The 19,172-nt window shown below is 54.6% G+C and overlaps 1 protein-coding gene across 1 annotated transcript; it reads right to left on the bottom strand.

The window, feature by feature from the left end:
• Window positions 1–111: 111 nt before the first annotated feature.
• TRIM27 (tripartite motif containing 27) lies at window positions 112–18,547 on the bottom strand. Its single transcript, XM_032338171.1, has 8 exons — window positions 17,902–18,547; window positions 16,645–16,740; window positions 13,576–13,806; window positions 6,526–6,548; window positions 4,756–4,871; window positions 4,614–4,646; window positions 3,338–3,364; window positions 112–1,722 (listed from the first exon to the last, which is right to left on the bottom strand). The coding sequence occupies exons 1-8, from the start codon at window positions 18,319–18,321 to the stop codon at window positions 1,127–1,129; spliced, it is 1,542 nt and encodes a 513-aa protein (XP_032194062.1). The 5' UTR covers window positions 18,322–18,547; the 3' UTR covers window positions 112–1,126.
• Window positions 18,548–19,172: the final 625 nt, after the last annotated feature.

Raw genomic sequence — 19,172 nt, forward strand, 5'->3', positions numbered from 1 at the left:
CCAGAGCAGGATTCTGGACCCACGAGGGAAATCAACACCCTTAACCAAGGCCTTCACTCCCACCCCGACCTCCACCAACCCAGTCCTACCAAGCGCCAGAAAACGACAATGTAAACAACATCCATACTCACTTTATTTTCAAACAGAGGGCATGTATCCAAAGGGAAGCAGGACTAAGAACCACTGTGGGGGCCTGAAGTCATCTGCCTTAGCCTTCTGGCCCCAGAATGCCTCGTGACCTGATGGCCGTGGGGATGGAACTGCCCCTTGATGGTACACGTCTCAGGTCAATCCCCCCTTCCGCAATGGGGGCACAGAATCAATGGGCCCCCAGAATACTGCCTCAATCATTCCAGGGACGGCGTACGACCGACCGTCAGTCCACAAACGTGAGTGGGAGGGGATCCAGGAACCACGGATGGTGTTGGCAGAAAATTATCCTGGGTGAGGGGCGCCCAACACCAGGATGCACCTTCCGTTAGCATGAAGGGAGCAGACAGAGCCCTCGGAAAAGATGCAGAGGCAAAGAGCACATTGATTAGAACATTACCCCGGGACAGAGGTGGGGCCACTTCCCACCGTTACCGTCAAATAACTGTAAAGAATCAAAACACAGAGAAGCCTCTTTACTGGAGTTAATCAAACTACGGCAGAGTGGGAGTCAGGGCGGAGGTCCTATTCCCAAAGGAAATACTGGGACAGGGGGAGCCATGCTCACAGGGCCAGGTAGGTCCACTCTAAGTCCTCAGAAAGGAGCCCTGGTCCGGAAAACAGCAAACATCCACGATCACTATGTGGGGCTGAACCGGGGGGAGCCAGGTGAGCCGCGGCGAGGAATCTGCTCTGGCTCTCCAAGGTCATCCCTGCTCTTTACCCCTCCAGTGACGCACAGAACCAAAGCGTGGAAACACCGGAGGTGGACGTCGGGTGTTTATGTCTGGGCAATCTTCTGACAGTTTGCATGGGAAGGGAGAGGGCAGCGGACGCCCGTCTCCCACGGCAGGGTCACGGGGAGCGGCGAGGACATCCAGCTGTGACACACGGGAAGAGGCAAGGCAGCCAGACGCCTTAGGCCTGGGGCAGGGTCACGGCCAACAGCCCTCCCGGCCCCAGCTCGCCGCCTGCCTCACGGGGAGGTCTCCATGGAATGAGCATGATTGCCAACATGGCCAGAAAAGCCATCGATGCCGCTCATGGGGCAGATGATGAGGGGGGCCGCGCTCTTCCCCCCCGAGTAACTCAGGCTGAAGTAGGGCCGGACAGGCCCACAGAAGGTGGCGTGAGAGAAAGTAAAGGTGTGACACCTCTCGGTCACGTTGTAGAAGGAGACCTCGCCAGCATCATAGTCCAGGAAAATGCCCACCCGCTGGAGGGGGGTCCGCAGGGGGAGGGCAGTCATCGGGGAGGTGAGAGCCCAGTACTCCTTCCCATACCACAAGGACACTGCCCAGAATCCGTTCTGGGGGGCCGAGGTGACTCCGCCTTTCCTGCACACGGAGTCTTCGCAGACACCTATGGTCCACTTGGCTTTATCTCCCACCTCCACCTCCCAGTAATGTCTCCCAGCGATGAAGCACGGAGAGCCCAGGACACAGGGGAACAGATTGAACCGCTCGGGGTTGTCAGGCAGGTCCTGCTGGAGGTAACTGTACCGCACTTGCCGCAGGTTATCGGAGAGGATCAGGCTGGGGTAGGCCGTGTCTGGGTCCAGGGTCACGTCCACTGCGGAGACACAGCGGGGGACGGGGCGGTCAGCCAAGGGCTGGGCGCACAGCGGAGGACACCCAGCTCGTGTCCCACCTCCCCCGGAGAAGAGAGCACGCCCACCCCACGAGAGGCTGTGTTCTCTCATGAAGGTCATCCTGGAGTTTACGCTCCAGAAACTGTCTGCGTTGGCCGACTGCCTTTCTAAGCCAACAAACGTGGAAAGTACTGATTTCACCTCTGCTCCCTTTTTTAAAAACACCCTAAGCCCCATTATCCATTATAAACTGAATTCCCTACTTAAATTTTAGCGTTCTGGGTATGTGAACAGGGGACTGCAAATCTGTATCACTCGGGCGCAGCCGGCTGGGCGTCTGACTCTTAGTTGCGGCTCAGGTCCTGATCTTAGGGTCCTGGGACCGGCCTGTGACAGGCTCTGTGCTCAGTGGGGGGTCTGCCCGGGCTTCTATCCCTTCCTCTCTCTCTGTCCCTCCCTACCACTTGTTACACACACACACTAAGATAAATAATCTTTAAAAACAAACAAAAAACCCCAAATCACTATATTATACCCTCCATTCCACGAGCTCTTACTCACACCTGCAAACTCCTTCATCCTTGTCTAAGGTCCACGCAACCCCCGCATCTCCCTCCAAGGGCCGCTGCTCACCAGCTTTCACCCTCGCCCTCTCCCGAACCTAAACCCATCCTTCCCGTCCTGGTTTTCCAGTCTTGCTTAGGCTAAACACTCCCAACACGGTGTCCCTGGACCACGGCTCAGGCGGGCTGAAGGATTCCCATGGAATGTTCGTGATGAGCAACCATGGAGGGACCAGGAGCGCCAGGTCCCAGATTCGTGGTTCACCCACCCACCCGTGCACAGCAGTCACCGCTCTGTCCCCCAGGCCATGGGTGTGCTCCCCAATCAGACAGTGAACTCCAGGCTCTTTCGCACCCCCACAAAAGCCTACATGATGTTCGATAGTGTGGGACATGCGCACGGTCTCCAGCTAACACTTGCTGAAAGAACAAAACATGGACCACACGGGAGGGCATCATGGAAAGAACACCTGTTGCAGGCCTCTCTCCACGAGGAGGGTGCCATGTCACCATGGGATGTACACACCCAAGATGCGAACACCCCCAGGACCACAGAACTACCCAGTCCCCGACCCTCCGGTGACGGTGACGGTCAAGGAGAGCTTCCACTCCTGCCCCGGCACAGGGAAGGCACGACCCGAGATCCCCACACTCCCCAGCACTCAGGAGAAGAGCCGAAACCCCTAACTCTTTCTGGAAGGATGACTGCTTTCTGCAGAGCACACGCTGCCCTGAGGGCAGGCGAGCAGGCAGAGCCCCTGTTTGAGGACTGCACTTTCTACTCAAGCACCTGACCTTGATTTCCTCCTACTCCAAAGGCCACCAGCTTCAGCTCTGAGACATTTTAGGAGGCAAAGATACTGTAAACACATAGGAACAATCAATGGTTTTTTTCACGGTTGCTGTTTATCTCTTTGATACACGTCATCTAGAGAACCCCAATTCAGGCAATTTCCAAGATCATTCACAACCACGGTTAGGTGTTTAGGAGTTTCACTCCTGTTTCCATCACCTCCTTGTCTCCATCACCTACCTGAGTATAACTGAGCTTCCCTCAATTCTGAAAGAACAAGAGAGAAGTAGTTACGGACCTGTGAGTATTTCCAAGAACTACCGAACCGAACCGCCAGAGCCTGCGTGAAGCCACGGTCTCAGGAGACAGCCTGGGACTGCTGTCGTGGCCGTGGGCTGTCATCGGCCGTGGGCTGCCGTCTCTACCAACGTCTGACTCCATCGTTCAACCAAGAGCCCTAAAGGAATAGGGCTGGGAACTTTGGGTGGAAGGTAACCATGTGCCTGAGACGGGGAGCAAACGGGGTCAAACTGAGCCAAGATCAAGGATTCCGCCCTCCAGCGGGCAGCTGGCCCTGCAGCGGGAAACACGGTTCCATGTCCCCAGTCATGCGCAACTCTCGGCTCTCCGAAGCCACCTGTTCCATGGCTGGGGGGCTCCACGTGTGGTTGTCCACCACCATGGGGGGGTGAACACCACTCCCTTGACCGGCACTTAACAGCGGACAAAGCATGTTCACAAACAAGCTCTCATGAGCCTTTTAAGTGGCAGGAGAGAAGGAGAAATCAGTGTGAACCAGTCAAGGAAAGTCCTGCCTTCTGGTGTCACCCACTGTATCTAGGGCGGCCTGTCCCTATTTGTGTGATTGTGGAAGACACCGGAGTGTCTCCTACATATGTATTTGGAACGATAAAACGCAAACAAAGTCTTAGGATACATTGCACAGGAAATCACCTGAGATTACGGGGATTTGTGATTTGTAACAAAGAGAAAAAGGGTTTCCTTATTTCAGATCCCAATACACTGTCCAGGAATTTTAGCATTTAGGATACAGCCAACTCTTTATTGAATGTGGCTCACGAAGAGAAAATTTTACATTTAGAAGGCCTTCCCTTGAATACCCAAGCCACTGTATGTAGTAAGCGCGGCTTGACCCCCTCCATCCTGGCCGGCACCAACGCCCATGAGCGGGAGGAGCCCAGCAAATTACAACTTTAAACACTGCTTCAAATGAAATGCAGCCAGGATAGTTTCTGTTCATTCTTCTTCCCAATTAAAGAAAGAATTAAGCAAATTCTGGATTAATTTTCAGATTGCCCGTTTTTCAGCCCCATTAACAGAGACTGAGAACTGAGTACGCACGAGGCCATTAACGGAAACACAGAAGAGGAAGACTCAGAAGATCAGAGAGGCTGCCGGGGGGTGTACCCCCTTGCCTGTCCCCCGGCTTTTAAAGCACATGTCTATCTTCCCAGGAAACTTCAACATCAAAAGCCCAGTAAATACATAAATTTACCTTGGATTTTCTCCATATCTGACTGCATTTTTTCTAAGGGGAGAAAAGAAGACAGTCAGTTTTGATCCCACACCTGGCTGAGGCAAGACAGACATCCAGAGCACGAATGCATTCCCCCGACGGACGCCTCTTCTCCTATTACCTGTGAACTGCTTCAGGCTCTCGGTCAGGAATAGACATTTCTGCGCAAAAATGTGGATTTTCTCTTGCAGATCTGGAGGTGTGATCCAGGGCTCAGGGATCCTGATTCTTTCCGCTCTAAAATTTAAAAAAAAAAAAAAAAAAGTAAATCCCTCCCCCAACCCGACACCTTGTAGAGCCCAAAGCCCGGGTTAAGCCAACCGGCAGTCTCTCAAGCGCAGCCACGCCAGCTCCCCCCCACCTCCTCCTAGACTGTACTGCTCTACACGGGAGCAGGAGAAACAGCTTACTCATGGTCACTACCCCCACAGCCCCTAGCTCATGGATTTTCAAATGGCTCGTCCTCAAAAAGGGTTACGGAACTAAACTGAATACAAGGCTGACCTTGCCAGAAAGCCCTGGATTCCTAGACAAGATCCTAGAGATCCAGAGTGGGCAACATCCCAGAGCCCTCAGGTTCCCAAAACGGTGAGAACCCTCCAGACAGGCACCCGCCCTGCTCAGGTCCATGGCGAAAATGGACTGCCGGATGCCTGCCCAGTATCCCGTCTCCCATCACCCAAGTTCTACAGGGTTCGTGGCTGCCCAATCTAGATGTGAGTTCTGCCCAGTAAGAGGTAAGGAGTGTCTTGTGGCAGCTTGAGAAGCCTGCTGAAAAAAGGACTGTGCTGTGACTTCTCTCCCCCGTGCCGGGTGGCATTCCAGCAACCATCGCACTGTCATCTCGGGCTGTCCCATCAAGGCAGGAGAGTGAAGGGAAGGAGACCAGCAGCCCAGCCCAGGGGTCCCTACCTGCACACTTCCTACATGGTGACATCGTCTTAAATTATGTTTAAGCCTTAAGCCAATGACATTTTGGGATTCCTGTCTCATACAGCCACAGCCAAACACTAACGTCACGGAATGCGAGGCTCTGTACCTCTGTATCCCGGTGCTGGACCAGAACCAGACTGGCCTCAGACAGCAAAACTGACCAGTCAGGGCAGTAATCGCTGGGGCATCTGGCTGGGGCTGGACACGCACTAACTCCTCTCCCTCAAGACCCTCAACTCTACCCACACAGTCTACCCCCTGCACTTGCAGCCGACCTATTCCACCTACACGGCCCTGCCCGGCCCCTCAAACACTCCCACGCAGCCCCGCAGCCCGCCTCTGGAGGGTCTTCCCTGTCCAGTATCTGAGCCAGCTTCAAAGCCAGTCTCTGCCCTGTGGGCACTCCTGCACAGGGAGCACGCTCCCCACGCCGGCCCCACTGGCCCGCGCGGCCGCCCCGGCATCCGGCCCACTCGGAGCTCTTCTCACTCCGCGCAACAATGAGAACAAGGGCCAGGACCCAGGAAACTCACATGAATTCGGTAACTCTGAGCCAGTCACACTCTTCTAAGACCGTATTTTCCTCACAGAGGGACTGGGGTGGGGGGTGGGGGTCATTGGGGGAGGACTCTGAAACCTGGAGGCAGCGATGACCACAACAAACCCTGCACTGTGCCCACGTGTGTAGGAGCCTCCACTCTCGCCAGGGCTACGTCCTCACGAACCATGGCAGCCCCAGCCGCCCACACCCCCTCCCGGCTTGTCCGGAGGTCCTGAGCTTTATGGAGAACTGGTCCATCCAGCTCTGTACTCGAGTGACTTGTGCAGAGACGGGCAGGGAACATGTCGCTCTGGTGAGCTGTCCTTCTCCGGCTCTGGGCTCCTTCCAGGGTTCACGAGCACAAGGCAAAAACAGCCTCTTCACTTGCTTTAACACTGGGGAGGGGGAATACGGTACCTGCTCAGTGTGTCCCCGATGTCCTACAAGAGAAAGGAAAAGGAGGTTCATGAGAAGTCATAACTTCAGTTCTCTTTCAGCTGTTTGCTGAAAACCCAGCTAACCTGACCCTCCTGCGAGAAGCCAGGGGGACAAGGAACAGGAGCAGGACTCAGAGTCTAGGAGCAAGAAATCTGGGAGGTGCCATTCACTACCCCGGCATTTCCATGTCCTGCTCCTGCCCCACCAGCCAAGGATCTCACAGTTTCAAACTTCCTAACGAGCACTCCACCTGTGAACCACAACGGCCTACCTGTCCAGCTTTCTTTGACTTTTTATTGTGAAATAATTTCAAATCTGCAGAAAAGCTGCTAGCACAGAGCTCCTGTATATTTCTTCCCAGATTATTATACCCACGTTTATATTCAGAACCATTTGAGAGATCACTCTTTACATTCTATAATGTGTCCCTGCCCCCTTAGCCTTCTGTATTTCCTAAGGGCAAGTACATTTTCTTACACAACTACAGTAGTTATAAGCAACAGTGATCTAAAGATCAATGAATCAAGGGTCTAAATGACCTTTATCTAACCCACAGTCCAGAGCCCAGTCGGACCAGTCTTCTTAACGAAGCGCCTCGCAGCTGCCCCCCTACATGGCCCTTCTGCACATACAGCATCACGACACATATCTCGAACAGTCCCTTCGCACCAATCTGTCTCTCGTGGCGGTGCCACAGGTTTCACGCACGCTGTGTCGTCGTCTACAGGCGGCCATCCCTCCACGGCCTGTCAGTTCTTCCCCACGTGACTAAGGCCAGGCTGTATCATCTTTGGCTAGTGCATGGTATGTCCTTCTAAAGGTACATGATACTCGCTTGCCCCTGACTGGCTCTATTTTGATCGTGGTATAGCTACTATCTTTCCTTTTGTAACAAAGAACCAATCGAAAAGTGATACTTTGAAATTATGTTAATACTCCAACCCTTATCAGACTTGCTTACCAGATTTAGCATCCATTGATAATCACTGGCTGAATTACCTTTTACTATGATGGTTATTAAAGGGTCATTGGCTAGCTTCAAAATTCCTTCTATATTAATCGACATTTTACTAGGAGTGATTTCCCCATTTATTATTATATGGACCCATATATTCTTATTTTATTTAACAGGTTATAATCCATCACTGTTTGTTTTTATTTTGGTGCTCAAGAAGTCTGAAACTGGGTCAGAGTCTCCGTCACTTTCTTCCTATCTCTTCCCACCCCGTTTTCCCCATTCCCATCTGGTTTATCCTTCCCGTTTCCTCTGCAAAAATAAGCAGATACGTGATGTTCCAATTATCTTTTTTCTTACACAAAAAGTAGCACACTTCATATTTTCTGTACTATGATTTTCACTTAACAGCACATTTCTGGAAACCACTATCAGTTCAGAGGTTATCCTCCCTACTCTTCTACACAGTTGCATAGTATTCCACTGTATACACACACAGTTGGTTCAACCACCTTTTCTTGGTTTGGAAGGTGGTTCCCCCCATATTTTGCAGTTACAATGTTACACTGAGTACCTTGTATGTGTATATTTCTGTATCTACTTTCATACTTAAGTATTTCTTCAAGGTAAATTCCTGAAAGGACTCTTGGTCAAATTCTAACTGCATGTATACTTTTGTTAAATGCTGCCAAAACAGTTTGTCTTCCCACCACTATGTGAGACTTCTCTCCCACATCCTTGCTAACGGCGTACCGAATTAAGAAAATTTTGCTATTCTAAGGGCGCCTGGGTGGCTCAGTGGGTTAAAGCCTCTGCCTTCGGCTCGGGTCATGACCCCAGTGTCCTGGGATCGAGCCCCACGTCAGGCTCTCTGCTCAGCGGGGACCCTGCTTCCCTCTCTCTCTCTGCCTGCTTCCCTGCCTACTTGTGATCCCTGTCTGTCAAATAAATAAAATCTTAAAATAAAAAGAAAAGAAAATTTTGCTATTCTAATGGGGAAGAAAGGGTATTATAGTATGGTTTTTAATTAGCATCTTATTAAAAGTACAATAGAACACTTTTTCACAAATGCATGGTCCAATTTCATATTTTTTTGCAAAGTGCCTATTCATATCTTTTGCTCATTTTTCTTTTTCTTTTTTTTTTTAAAAGATTATTTATTTATTTATTTGAGAGAAGACAGTGAGAGAGAGCATGAGCGAGGAGAAGGTCAGAGAGCGAAGCAGACTCCCCATGGAGCTGGGAGCCCGATGTGGGACTCAATCCCGGGACTCCAGGATCATGACCTGAGCCGAAGGCAGTCGTCCAACCAACTGAGCCACCCAGGCGTCCCTTTTGCTCATTTTTCTACAGAACTTGCCCCCCCCCAATTTTTTTAATGTTCTTTATATACTATTTTTGAATGTTCTTTATATATTATTTGTGATATTTGCTGCAATTTTCTTTCAAATTGGCACTGGTCTTTTGAAGACTTGTTATTTTAGAGAGAGTCTGTATGTGCACAGGAGCAGAGAGAGAGGAAGAAAGAATCTCAAACAGACTCCTGCTGAGCACGGAGGCTGACACGCAGCTCAGTCCTAGGGCACTGCAATCATGACCTTAGCCAAAATCAAGAGCTGGACACTCAACCAACTTAGCCACCCGGGCAGCCTGTGACACTGGTCTTCTGAACGGTTACAGTGTCTATGCGTTTTTCTGTGGTGCTATCATGCGCTGTCTTAGTTTGACCAGCATCACAGTACGTTTTCATGTCTAACAGCGCCAGCTCCCACCCCCAGTTCTTTGTTCTCAGTGTTTCCCAGCTATTTTTATGGGCTTACTTTTCTATCTGAAATGTACCATCCATTTGTCTAGCTCCAGATAAAGTGTTGTGTTGTGTTTTTGTTGGGATTGCATTAAGTTTATAAATTAACTTAAGATGAACTGATGGGATGATGCTGACATGTCTTAGACAAGAACAAGAAATGTCTTTTTATTACTTCAAGTCTATCTTGTGTCCATCAGGAGTGTTTTATAATATTTTCCACACAGATTTTCACACACTGTTTGTAAGTTTATTTAAGTTTATTCCCAGGTATTTTGCCTTTTTTTTTCTTTTAAAGATTTATTTACTTATTTGACAGAAAGACAGAGATCACAGGTAGGCAGCGTGGCAGGCAGAGGGAGAGGTAGGAGGCGGCTCCCCACTAAGCAAAGAGGCTGATGCGAGGCTCAATCCCAGGACCCCAGGATCATGACCTGAGCCAAAGGCAGGTGCTTAACCAACTGAGCCACCTAGGAGTTCTCTTCCGTTTTTCAATCGGAAATGGGGTATTCTTTCCTAAAATGTCTTCTGGTGGTTATCTGCACATACAAAGCCTGCCGATTTCTGTCTGTTAACCTTACATCCTGCTGCCTTGCTGAATTCTTTAATTAATTTTAGCACTGATTCTTTACTTTATAATTATATAATATATATTCTCCAAATGACATGGTTTAATGTCTTTTATAATGCTGTTCTTTTTCATTTTTTTCTTTTTAAGATTTTTATTTATTATTTGACAGACAGAGATCACAAGTAGGCAGAGGCAGGCAGAGAGAGAGAAAGGAGGAAGCAGACTCCCTGCTGAGCAGAGAGCCTGATGCGGGGCTTGATCCCAGGCATGATCTGAGCCGAAGGCAGAGGCTTTAACCCACTGAGCCACCCCTTTTTCATCCTTTTTTTAAAAAGATTTTATTTTTGGGATGCCTGGGTGGCTCAGTGGGTTGAGCAGCTGCCTTCGGCTCAGGTCATGATCCCAGCGTCCTGGGATCGAGTCCCACATCGGGCTCCTTGCTCTGCAGGGAGCCTGCTTCTCCCTCTGACTCTGCCTGCCACTCTGTCTGCTTGTGCTTGCGCTCACTCTACCTCTCTCTCTGACAAATAAATAAATAAAAATAAAATCTTAAAAAAAAAAAAAAAGATTTTATTTTTAAGTAAACCCTACACTCAACTCGGGGATCAAACCCTACCATGAGCTCGAGAGTCACCTGCTCCACCCACGGAGCCAGCCAAGTGCCCAGGCTTTCTCCACGCTTATGCTTGCAACTGCTTCATCTACACAGGCTGAAACCTCCGTATGAGGGTAACAGAGGCACAGCGGCGGGCATCTTGCCTCTTCCTGACCTCGGTGGGAACGCATCTGAGTGTCTCCTCGAGGAAGACTTCGCTTGCTCTTCCAGGGACATTCGCCTCAGCCCTGCCCCCTCTCATTCCACGTCCCCGACCCCCTCTTTCTTCTACAGACGATCTCTTCAAAAATGTCCTCACGAATATCCTCCACCTTAAAAAGAAACACTGAAGACCTCCAGGGCCCGACCCTGCAGCGCACAAACGCACGCCCGACGCGGCCCCAGCACAGGCGAGGCCGCAGCCGCCAAAGCACAGGCCAAGCCCGGGTCCACTGGCGGCTCCCGGGCACCCGGCGGCGGGAACAGACCAGCAGCCCGGAGCTCCTGGACGCAGCCGGGAAGCGCGCAGGGCTCGTCCCGCAGCAGAGCCGCAGCGGGCCCGAGAGAGGGACTGACGCGCTCCAGGCGGATGAACCGTGACAAAAGGACTCGCCGTGAAAGAAATGGAAGGCGAGAGGCCACCTACCGCAGGCAAGGCCGGGAGACGGGCCGGACGAGCGACTGTTCAGCGACACACAGTGCCTTCTGCAGCGACGCCCGCGTTCCAGGGCGACACAACTGTGGTGACCGAACCCTCACTTTCTGACCTGCCGGACGCGACCGAGTCGCACACCCTGAAACGGCTGAAATGACGAACTACTGCTGCACGGATTTTATAACCAGAACAGAGCAAACCCAGGCCCTCAGCTCCATCCTACGAAGCCCTAAGGTGGGCGCACCTGCATGTCCCGCGTCTGCACCGCGGCAGTCCCGTGAGCGAGCGTCACCCAGCCAGGCTGACCGGCCTGGGACACGCGCACTTGGCCGCCCGAGGAACCCCCGTGTCTCACAAGCTACCTGTGAACCGCTCCAGTCTTCGGAGCGACTGTTGTCCTCAGGCCTGCTCACCGGCCGCAGGGAACCTGCTTTCCCACGACGGGAGAATGGAAGCCGCCGAACCGGGACTGCCCGCACCCGCCTGCCCGAAGACGATCTCCCAAAACCACCTCCGAGACGCGCGCCTCAGTCCCCTCCCCGCCTGTCTTCTCGGGGCAGCCGGGAGGGGCAAGTTCATCAATCACCGCTGCCTCGACTCTCCCCACCAGGATCCTGACCCAGACTCTTCTGCAGACTCTTCTCCACCAAGTTCAGCTCGTTTCTTGAAGCATCCCTCTCTGGGAGCCCCACCGGCCCACCATCCTCATGGCCCTTCTCCCTGACAGTCACCTCCTCCCGCACCGGCCCTCACCCTGCCGGTCCCCACTGCCCCCAAGGCAGCCCCTGCCCAAACTACTTAGCGCGGCAGCCCCTCTGCCAGCATCAGTGACACCCACGGCTTTAAACCACTCGGATGTCAGCCCTAAGGGCCTGAGACTCTGCCGTCCACTCCCTCTTTCCTGGTCATACTCTGCGTCTCTGGCCAAGTGTTCCCACTGCAAACTCCTCCTTTTCTCCCTGACCATTAAATACTAGTGTTCACGAAGGCTCAGGGCTAGGCTTCTTAGGAGTCTGAAGCAGGAGCCAGGCAACGTTTTCCTAAAGGCTGGACGGTACATATTTTGGGTTTCGTAAGCCACGCGCCATCCGACAGGTACAACTCTGCTGGGCTGCGGCAGTGGAAGGTAAGTGCGCACAGTACCGTCCGGGGACGCGTGTGGCTAATGCTGACGTAGGGACAACGGAGCCTGAGTTTTATATGATTTCACTTATTGTGAGATAAAATGCTTCTGATTCTTCCCAATCATTAAAAACTGTAAAAATCAGGGATGCCTGGCTGGCTTAGTCGGTTAAGCACCTGCCTTTGACTCAGGTCATCTCAGGGTTCCGGGATCGAGCCCCACATCAGGCTTCTTACTCGGCAGACAGCCTGCTTCTTCCTCTGCTGCTGCTCCCCCTGCTTATGCTCTCCCTCTCTCTAAGAAATAAAATCTAAACAAATAAATCTGTAAAAACCAGGGGTGTCGGGGTGAGGGGGCTCAATCGGTTGAGCATCCAACTCTTGACTTCAGCTCAGGTTATGATCTCAGGGTAGTGGGATCGAGCCCCCGGTCGGGCTCTGCACTGAGTGTGGTGCCGGCTTCAGATGCTGCCCCTTCCCCACTAAAAACAACAACAGAAACACCGAGAAAACAAAGAAACAAAAACACACAGAAAAAATCCCCAAACTGTGAACACCATGCTTAGCCTGCAGGACATTCAAAAGCGGAGGGTGGGGCAGTTTGCTGACCCCTGCCTTAGGCCTCCAGGCCCTTCTTAAGGCCTTTATCAACACCAGCCATCCTCACGGCTCACTTCTCTCCCGTCTGACCTCCACAGCAGACCACAAACTCCAGGAGAGCTTCCTCACCACTCAATCCCGCTGCCTGGAACAGTGCCGGACCAGAACTGACAATTCACACGCACCGAATGCACAGCAGCTCGTGTCCTGCGGTCCTGCTGAGGTCAGCGCAGCCGGATCGCCTGGGATCACCCGGGATCGCCCGGGATCGCCTGCACGACACCTAGCCGCACTGGACCACTCGGCCAGTCGCCCCCGCTCAAGGGCTCACTGTTTCGTGGCCGGGCCAGTACACACATAGATGTTCATATTACAAAATACTGCACTGAGACGGTCTCTAAATGGCATGGGGGCTGAACCCCTCATTCCATGGGGTCACCGGGCCCGGAGAGATCAAGAGCCTTGCATGTGATCGGACCAGGTGGCCCAGGACGGGCCTGGGCCTGTGGTCCTCCTTTTGCCCTTTCTGTGAGACAACGCAACCACCCGATCCAAGCCGTGGGGACTGGAGCTTCCGCGAGGCATGTCTTCCCTCTGACAAGCTGAGAGCTGAGCCAGGGCCCGGTAAGTGCCGGAGCAGACGGGGAGGAAGGGCCCCGAGCCGCCCGGCAAAGCAGGAAGGGAGATGTTCGGGCAGGGCCTGGCTGGCGGCCGCCCCGAGCCTCACCTGCAGGAGCTCCCTGGTGGGCTGCTGCTGCTTCTCCTCCAGCTGCGCGATCAGGCCGCTCAGGTGGGAGATGTTGCAGGAGAACTGGGTGATGGCGCCGTTGATGCTGTTGTAGACGGCCAAATCCAGCTCCTCCAGCCGGGCCAGGAGGCGGTACTCGTGCTCCTTCAAGGAGTGGTAGAGCTGCTCGAACTCCCAGACGATCTTCTCCCTCTCCATCTGGGTCAGGCTCTGTGCGGGCGACAGGGAAGGGCACTGACCGGAGGGAAGGCTCCCCCAGAGCCGCTGTGTTTGCTCCCCACTCCCCAGCCCAAGAGCTCATCCTCTCATCCCAGCACCCCGTTCCCTCGCTCCCGGTGTCAGGCTGTGCGGACTGGACACACAGCGGCTGAGAGGCGAGTCGCCCGGGGATAATAAAGCTATCAGTCCCACGACAGTCGTCCCAGATGGGAGGCCAGGGCGGCCCGCGCTGCGAGAACTGGTACAGCCTCCACAGGAGCACGGGGCAGTCTTGTCCCCTGCGGCTGGAGAGCAGACGGGGCTTCCTGACAGGGGAAACGTCACTGGAAGGACGGGCAGAGGAGCCAACGATTCCGTCCAGCAGAGCCGTGAGCGCAGAGGGGAAGCCAAAGAAGGTAAGAGGGTAAAACACCTGCCAGGCCAGGTGGGGCAAGACTTGTGGCAACTGGGAGCCACAGAAGACGCCGGGGAAGGGATGGGGTCAGCCAGATGCCGCGCGGCAGTGGACCGGGACACTCCATCCTCGGACGGGGACTGGGACCACGGCCCTGAGGCCCTTCCTGTGTAGCCCAGACCCCGTTTCTGGCTCCCAGCAGTGTTCCTCAACCACCCCTCTCAGCCATGGGTGCGGCTCCTTCTCCTGCAGATTTGTTTCCGAAGCCAAGGTGCCCTTCCTTCTCCCCCGCGCCCCCTGACAGGACTCTAGGGCTCTGTGCTCAAGAAATTGTCAGCAACTCTCTTTCTTTACTCCTGAGGAAGGAAGATTTTGGGGGACACGGCCATATGTGGCCCACAGTGCCAAAAACACTGTCCGGCCCTTTCCGGAAGCTTGTTGACACTTGCTCTCAGCTCCCCTCCCCGAGAATCTTCCCGTTAACGGTCCCCTCTGTCCCTCTCACAGCCCTTCCTGAGCACTCACTGGGCAGCACACACCTTCCTTCCAAGTCGCTTTGGTAAGGTTACAGCTCCCTTCAGCTAGAGCCTTTCAAAGACACAAGTGATACAACGTAAACCTAGAAATGGAAAACTAAGGGGCGCCTGGGTGGCTCACTGGGTTAAAGCCTCTGCCTTCGGCTCAGGTCATGATCCCGGAGTCCTGGGATCAAGCCCCACATTGGGCTCTCTGCTCAGTGGGGAGCCTGCTTCCTCCTCTCTCTCTGCCTGCCTCTCTGCCTACTTGTGATCTCTGTCTGTCAAATAAATAAATAATATATTAAAAAAAAAAAAAAAAGAAAGAAAGAAACGGGGGGGGGGGGGGGAGCCTGGGTGGCTCAGTGGGTTACGTCTCTGCCTTTGGCTCAGGTCATGATCTCAGGGTCCTAGGATCGAGCCCCGCATTGGGCTCTCTGCTCAGCAGGAAGCCTGCTTCCCCCTGTGTCTCTCCTGCCTGCCTCTCTGCCTACTTGTGATCTCTCTCTCTCTCTATCCAATAAGTAAATAAATAAAAATCTTAAAAAAAAATAAAAGAAAGAAATAGAAAACTAAAGCTGAAATTGACCGTAAGGAACAACTGATTCTCAGCTTCTAGAAGGGGCAGCTCCTGGGGGACTGGTTCGTTGGGGCGGCGGAGGGGGAACGAGGGGAAAGCAATTCTGCCCAGCGTGGAACTCCCTTGGAAGGCAGGACATTTGGCATCTCTGCCCTCCCTCCCCAGTGACTCAGTTCCTCGAGTGACAACCAAAGGGACAGCCACACGCCACAGGAGGGCAGGAGAAGGCAGCACCAGCCTTGATGAAAAACCGCAGGTCGAGCCCAACGTCCTCACCCCACAGAGGAGGAAGCAGGCAGAGACGGTGTACCACGCTCCCCGTCTTTCCAGCAGGGAGGGTCAGAACCAGGAAGCATGTCTAAGTGTCCTCTCCGGGAAGGGCTTTTTCTGCCCTGACAGCCCTCCCACAGGGGATACAATGGCTGTGTGTGGGGGGATTCTACGCAGGCCCGCCAGGAGACTGTCCAACCGGCAGCCCTGTTTTCAAGCTCGGGGAGATGAGGTCTTGGGCGGGGGAGTGTGGGGGCAGAACAAATGGTGGAATCTGACGTTCCCTGCCCAAAAGTCCTTTATGACACCCTGGCCAGGACTGACAAAACCTCACAAGTTTGTTAACAGTTTGCTCCTCTTGAGAATTTCTCATATTTTATTTACTGTTAAAAAAAACAGAACTGGGGGCATCTGGGTGGCTCAGTGGGTTAAAGCCTCTGCGCTCAGGTCGTGGTCCTGGGGTCCTGGGATGGAGCCCCGCATCAGGCTCTCAGCTCAGCGGGGAGCCTGACCCCCGCCCCCGCCTCTCTACCTACTTGTGATCTCTGTCAAATAAATAAAATCTTAAAAAAAAAAGAAAACTACTTAAGCACCTCTGTGGTGCATATAAGGATTTATTATAAAAGTCTCCTTTTTTTTTTTTTTAATTTTTGGTTGTCAGAACAAAAGCCCCTTATATCCCTATCACAAAAGGGCACATCCGTCATCCCCTCCTCAGCCACCATCAGCAGCCATCTGCAGAATGGCACCAAAGGAGGCTAACTGTGCCCAAGAACTTCCCCTATATCAGTGTCGTCAAGGATCAGCCCTGATCTACACAAGACTAGCGGGATAAACTTCCGATAAGTCAGATCCCCACAGGTTCCAACTCAGCTACTCTATCTCTTCCCCCCGAAAGTGGGACTCCTCTGGTTCTCCGGGTGAGCCCCCCACTCCCACCTGGGGCCGTCTCACCCACAGCTGAAGTTCTGGGCGTCCTGACGGGGTAAGGGTAAGGGAAGTAACGTCAGCCTTACAAAACACAGTGGCCCGCAGAAGCGGTGTCATCTGTGAATTCCACACCCCCTTACCAAGAGTTCAGCCCGTGCCTGCTCCCCCTGTGCCCGACGCCTCTTCTTTAAGTCCTTCACTCTTTTCAGGTGGTCCAGCTGGTTCTGGATTTGCTCCTGAGAAAAGCAAAACAGGTGCACAGTTCAAGATTAGACAGACCTTAGCATCAGCACGGCTCATGTGCTTATCTCGTGCAACCAGTCCTCAGGCCACATCCCTGCTTAGCGCCTGTCCTTGGACTTCCTGCCATCGGCAGAGCACAGAGGTCTCCACACCTCTCTGTGGCAGTCTGTGTGTGTCTTAAACTGGTGGGTCACCTGCCCATCCCTGGACAGATACCGCACTGCTCAATGGAAAGGTGAGTGGGCTGTGAGACTTAGAGCTGGGTTGTGGCTCTCCACAGACACATAGATTTGAAAATGAGTTAACTTCTCATTTTCCTCACATGTGGCATAGGCGAATACCACCTTCCCAACCTACTCCAGAGGTACTGCCAGTGTAAAACAATATATCCGAAAGTACCATGAATACTAAGTGATTAGTTATGCACAAACGTACACACATTTAAACATAACTGTATACCCTTCTGTCCTCCAGCGGGCAAATACACAGATAACAGAATGTTGCCTTACAACTGTTCTAGTCAACACTTTGTTTCCATGTCATTGTTTGGCTGTGTGCCTCCACCGGTCCAAGGGTTCACAAAGAGCTACCGACTCATTTGATTTCGTGTAATCTTCATGGTAACTGTGTAATCTGGTTAAAGGACTTCAGCGGGAAAGAGCTGCTCTTTTCCATGGGCTTCTAGAACAGGCCGGAGCGCAGGGAATGGCTGGGGAAATGCTCACAGACTAAGTGATGGGCACCTGCGGGCGGGGCACACAGCCAGTTGACGTCCGAGTGTGTTTTGTGTGAGATCACCCGGGATCCGATAGGAGCACGAGCGTGGCGGTGGGTGCCTGCTTTTACGCACATCCTTTACACCGTCAGGGAGCGGGCGTGTTCTCGGTGCGTAACGTGCCGGAGCGCGGGGAGACCCAGGGGCCCCGGGGGGGAGGGGGGAATGGCGGGGGGTGGGGACACTTCTGGCTTCCTCACCAGCTACAGGTTCTCCCAAATCTGAGTGCGGAGGCTCTGGAGCGGACAGAGAGGAAATGACGGCTGTGAACCACACGTCCGGCTCAGCCATTTTCTAGGCGGAAAAGAGGAAGCCCCTTGGCTCTCTCCTCCCTTTGTCCGCTCGCGCTCCCGCCCCTCCCTCGCCGCGCCGCCCTCACCTTGAAGCCCTCCACCGCCTCCTCGAGCGGCAGCACGCTGTGGCCGCGGTGCTCGCGGGAGCGGTCGCACACCACGCAGATGGGCATCTGGTCCTCCTCGCAGTACAGCTTCAGCGGCTCGCGGTGCTTCTCGCACACGCCCATCTCGCCCCCGGGCCCCGACGGCCGCTCGGTGCGCAGCTGCTTCACCAGCTGGGTCACGTTGGCCAGGTGCCGGTTGGGCCGCATGTGCCGCTGCGGGAAGGTCTCCCGGCACTGCGGACACGACACGTTGGTCTCCGCCGCGCCCCAGCAGCGGGTGAGGCACGCGCAACAGATGTTGTGGCCGCAGTCGAGCATCATGGGCTCGGCGAAGTACTGCAGGCACACGGGGCAGGTGGTCTCCTGCTGCAGGCACTCGGCCACGCTCCCGGAGGCCATGGCGCGGGCCCGCGGGGGCGCACGGGCATGGGCCCCGGCGCCCAGCTCTGCGCGGAGCCCAACTCTGCCGCGCGCCCTCCCGCTCGCGGCTTCCGGGCGGCGCGGGGAGGCGGGCGGGCGGAGGGCGGCGCCTCCCGGCCCGGATCCCGGGCGCGCGCGCGCGTGCGGGTCCCCGGCGTGGCTCGGGCCTCCCTGCGCCGCGGTGCCCCCGCCGCCCGGGCCTGGGGGGTTCGCGCGGCCCCGCCGAGCCCCGCGGCTGCGCGAGGGGCCGCCGAGGGGCGCCGCCGGCCGGACTCGCGCAGCCGGCGCTCGGGGCGCGCAGGACAACGTGGCCGCGTCCGAGCGGATCCCGGCGCGAGCGGAAGGGGCGGCCCCGGGGCGGGGCTTGGCGCGGGCCCCTGGCGCGACGCGCTTTCGCGGCCTCGGGGGCGCACGGTTCCTCCCGGAGCAAATGGGGAGGCCCCGCCAGCGCCCGGGGCGCGGCGCGCGGGGGCGAGCTCCTCGGGGTCCGGTGACCGCGGCCGACGGTGTCCCGCGGGGACGCGGTAACCCCGCCTGCGCGCTGCGGGCCCCGCGCCGAGCTCCCGCGGCCTGGGCCTGGACCCCGAGGCTTTTGTTGGGCGTCCTGCCGGGCGCCAGGCCTCGGCGCCGCGGAGCGCGGGCTTGATGTGGGTGCGGCTCGGGAGACGCCTGACCTCCCCGGGAGGCCGGAGGAGGGGAGTAGCCAACTGAGTTGCATCATTCAACATCCCTACTTGCAGGCCCTCGCAATTTTGTTTCGAAAAATAAAGTTAATTACCTGATGGCAACATTTCTGCAAGACAGAATGAGTCAGACAAGCCTTGTTCGGG

This window comes from Mustela erminea, chromosome 4 (genome assembly GCF_009829155.1).
Source record: "Mustela erminea isolate mMusErm1 chromosome 4, mMusErm1.Pri, whole genome shotgun sequence".
Taxonomy (NCBI): Eukaryota; Metazoa; Chordata; class Mammalia; order Carnivora; family Mustelidae; genus Mustela; species Mustela erminea.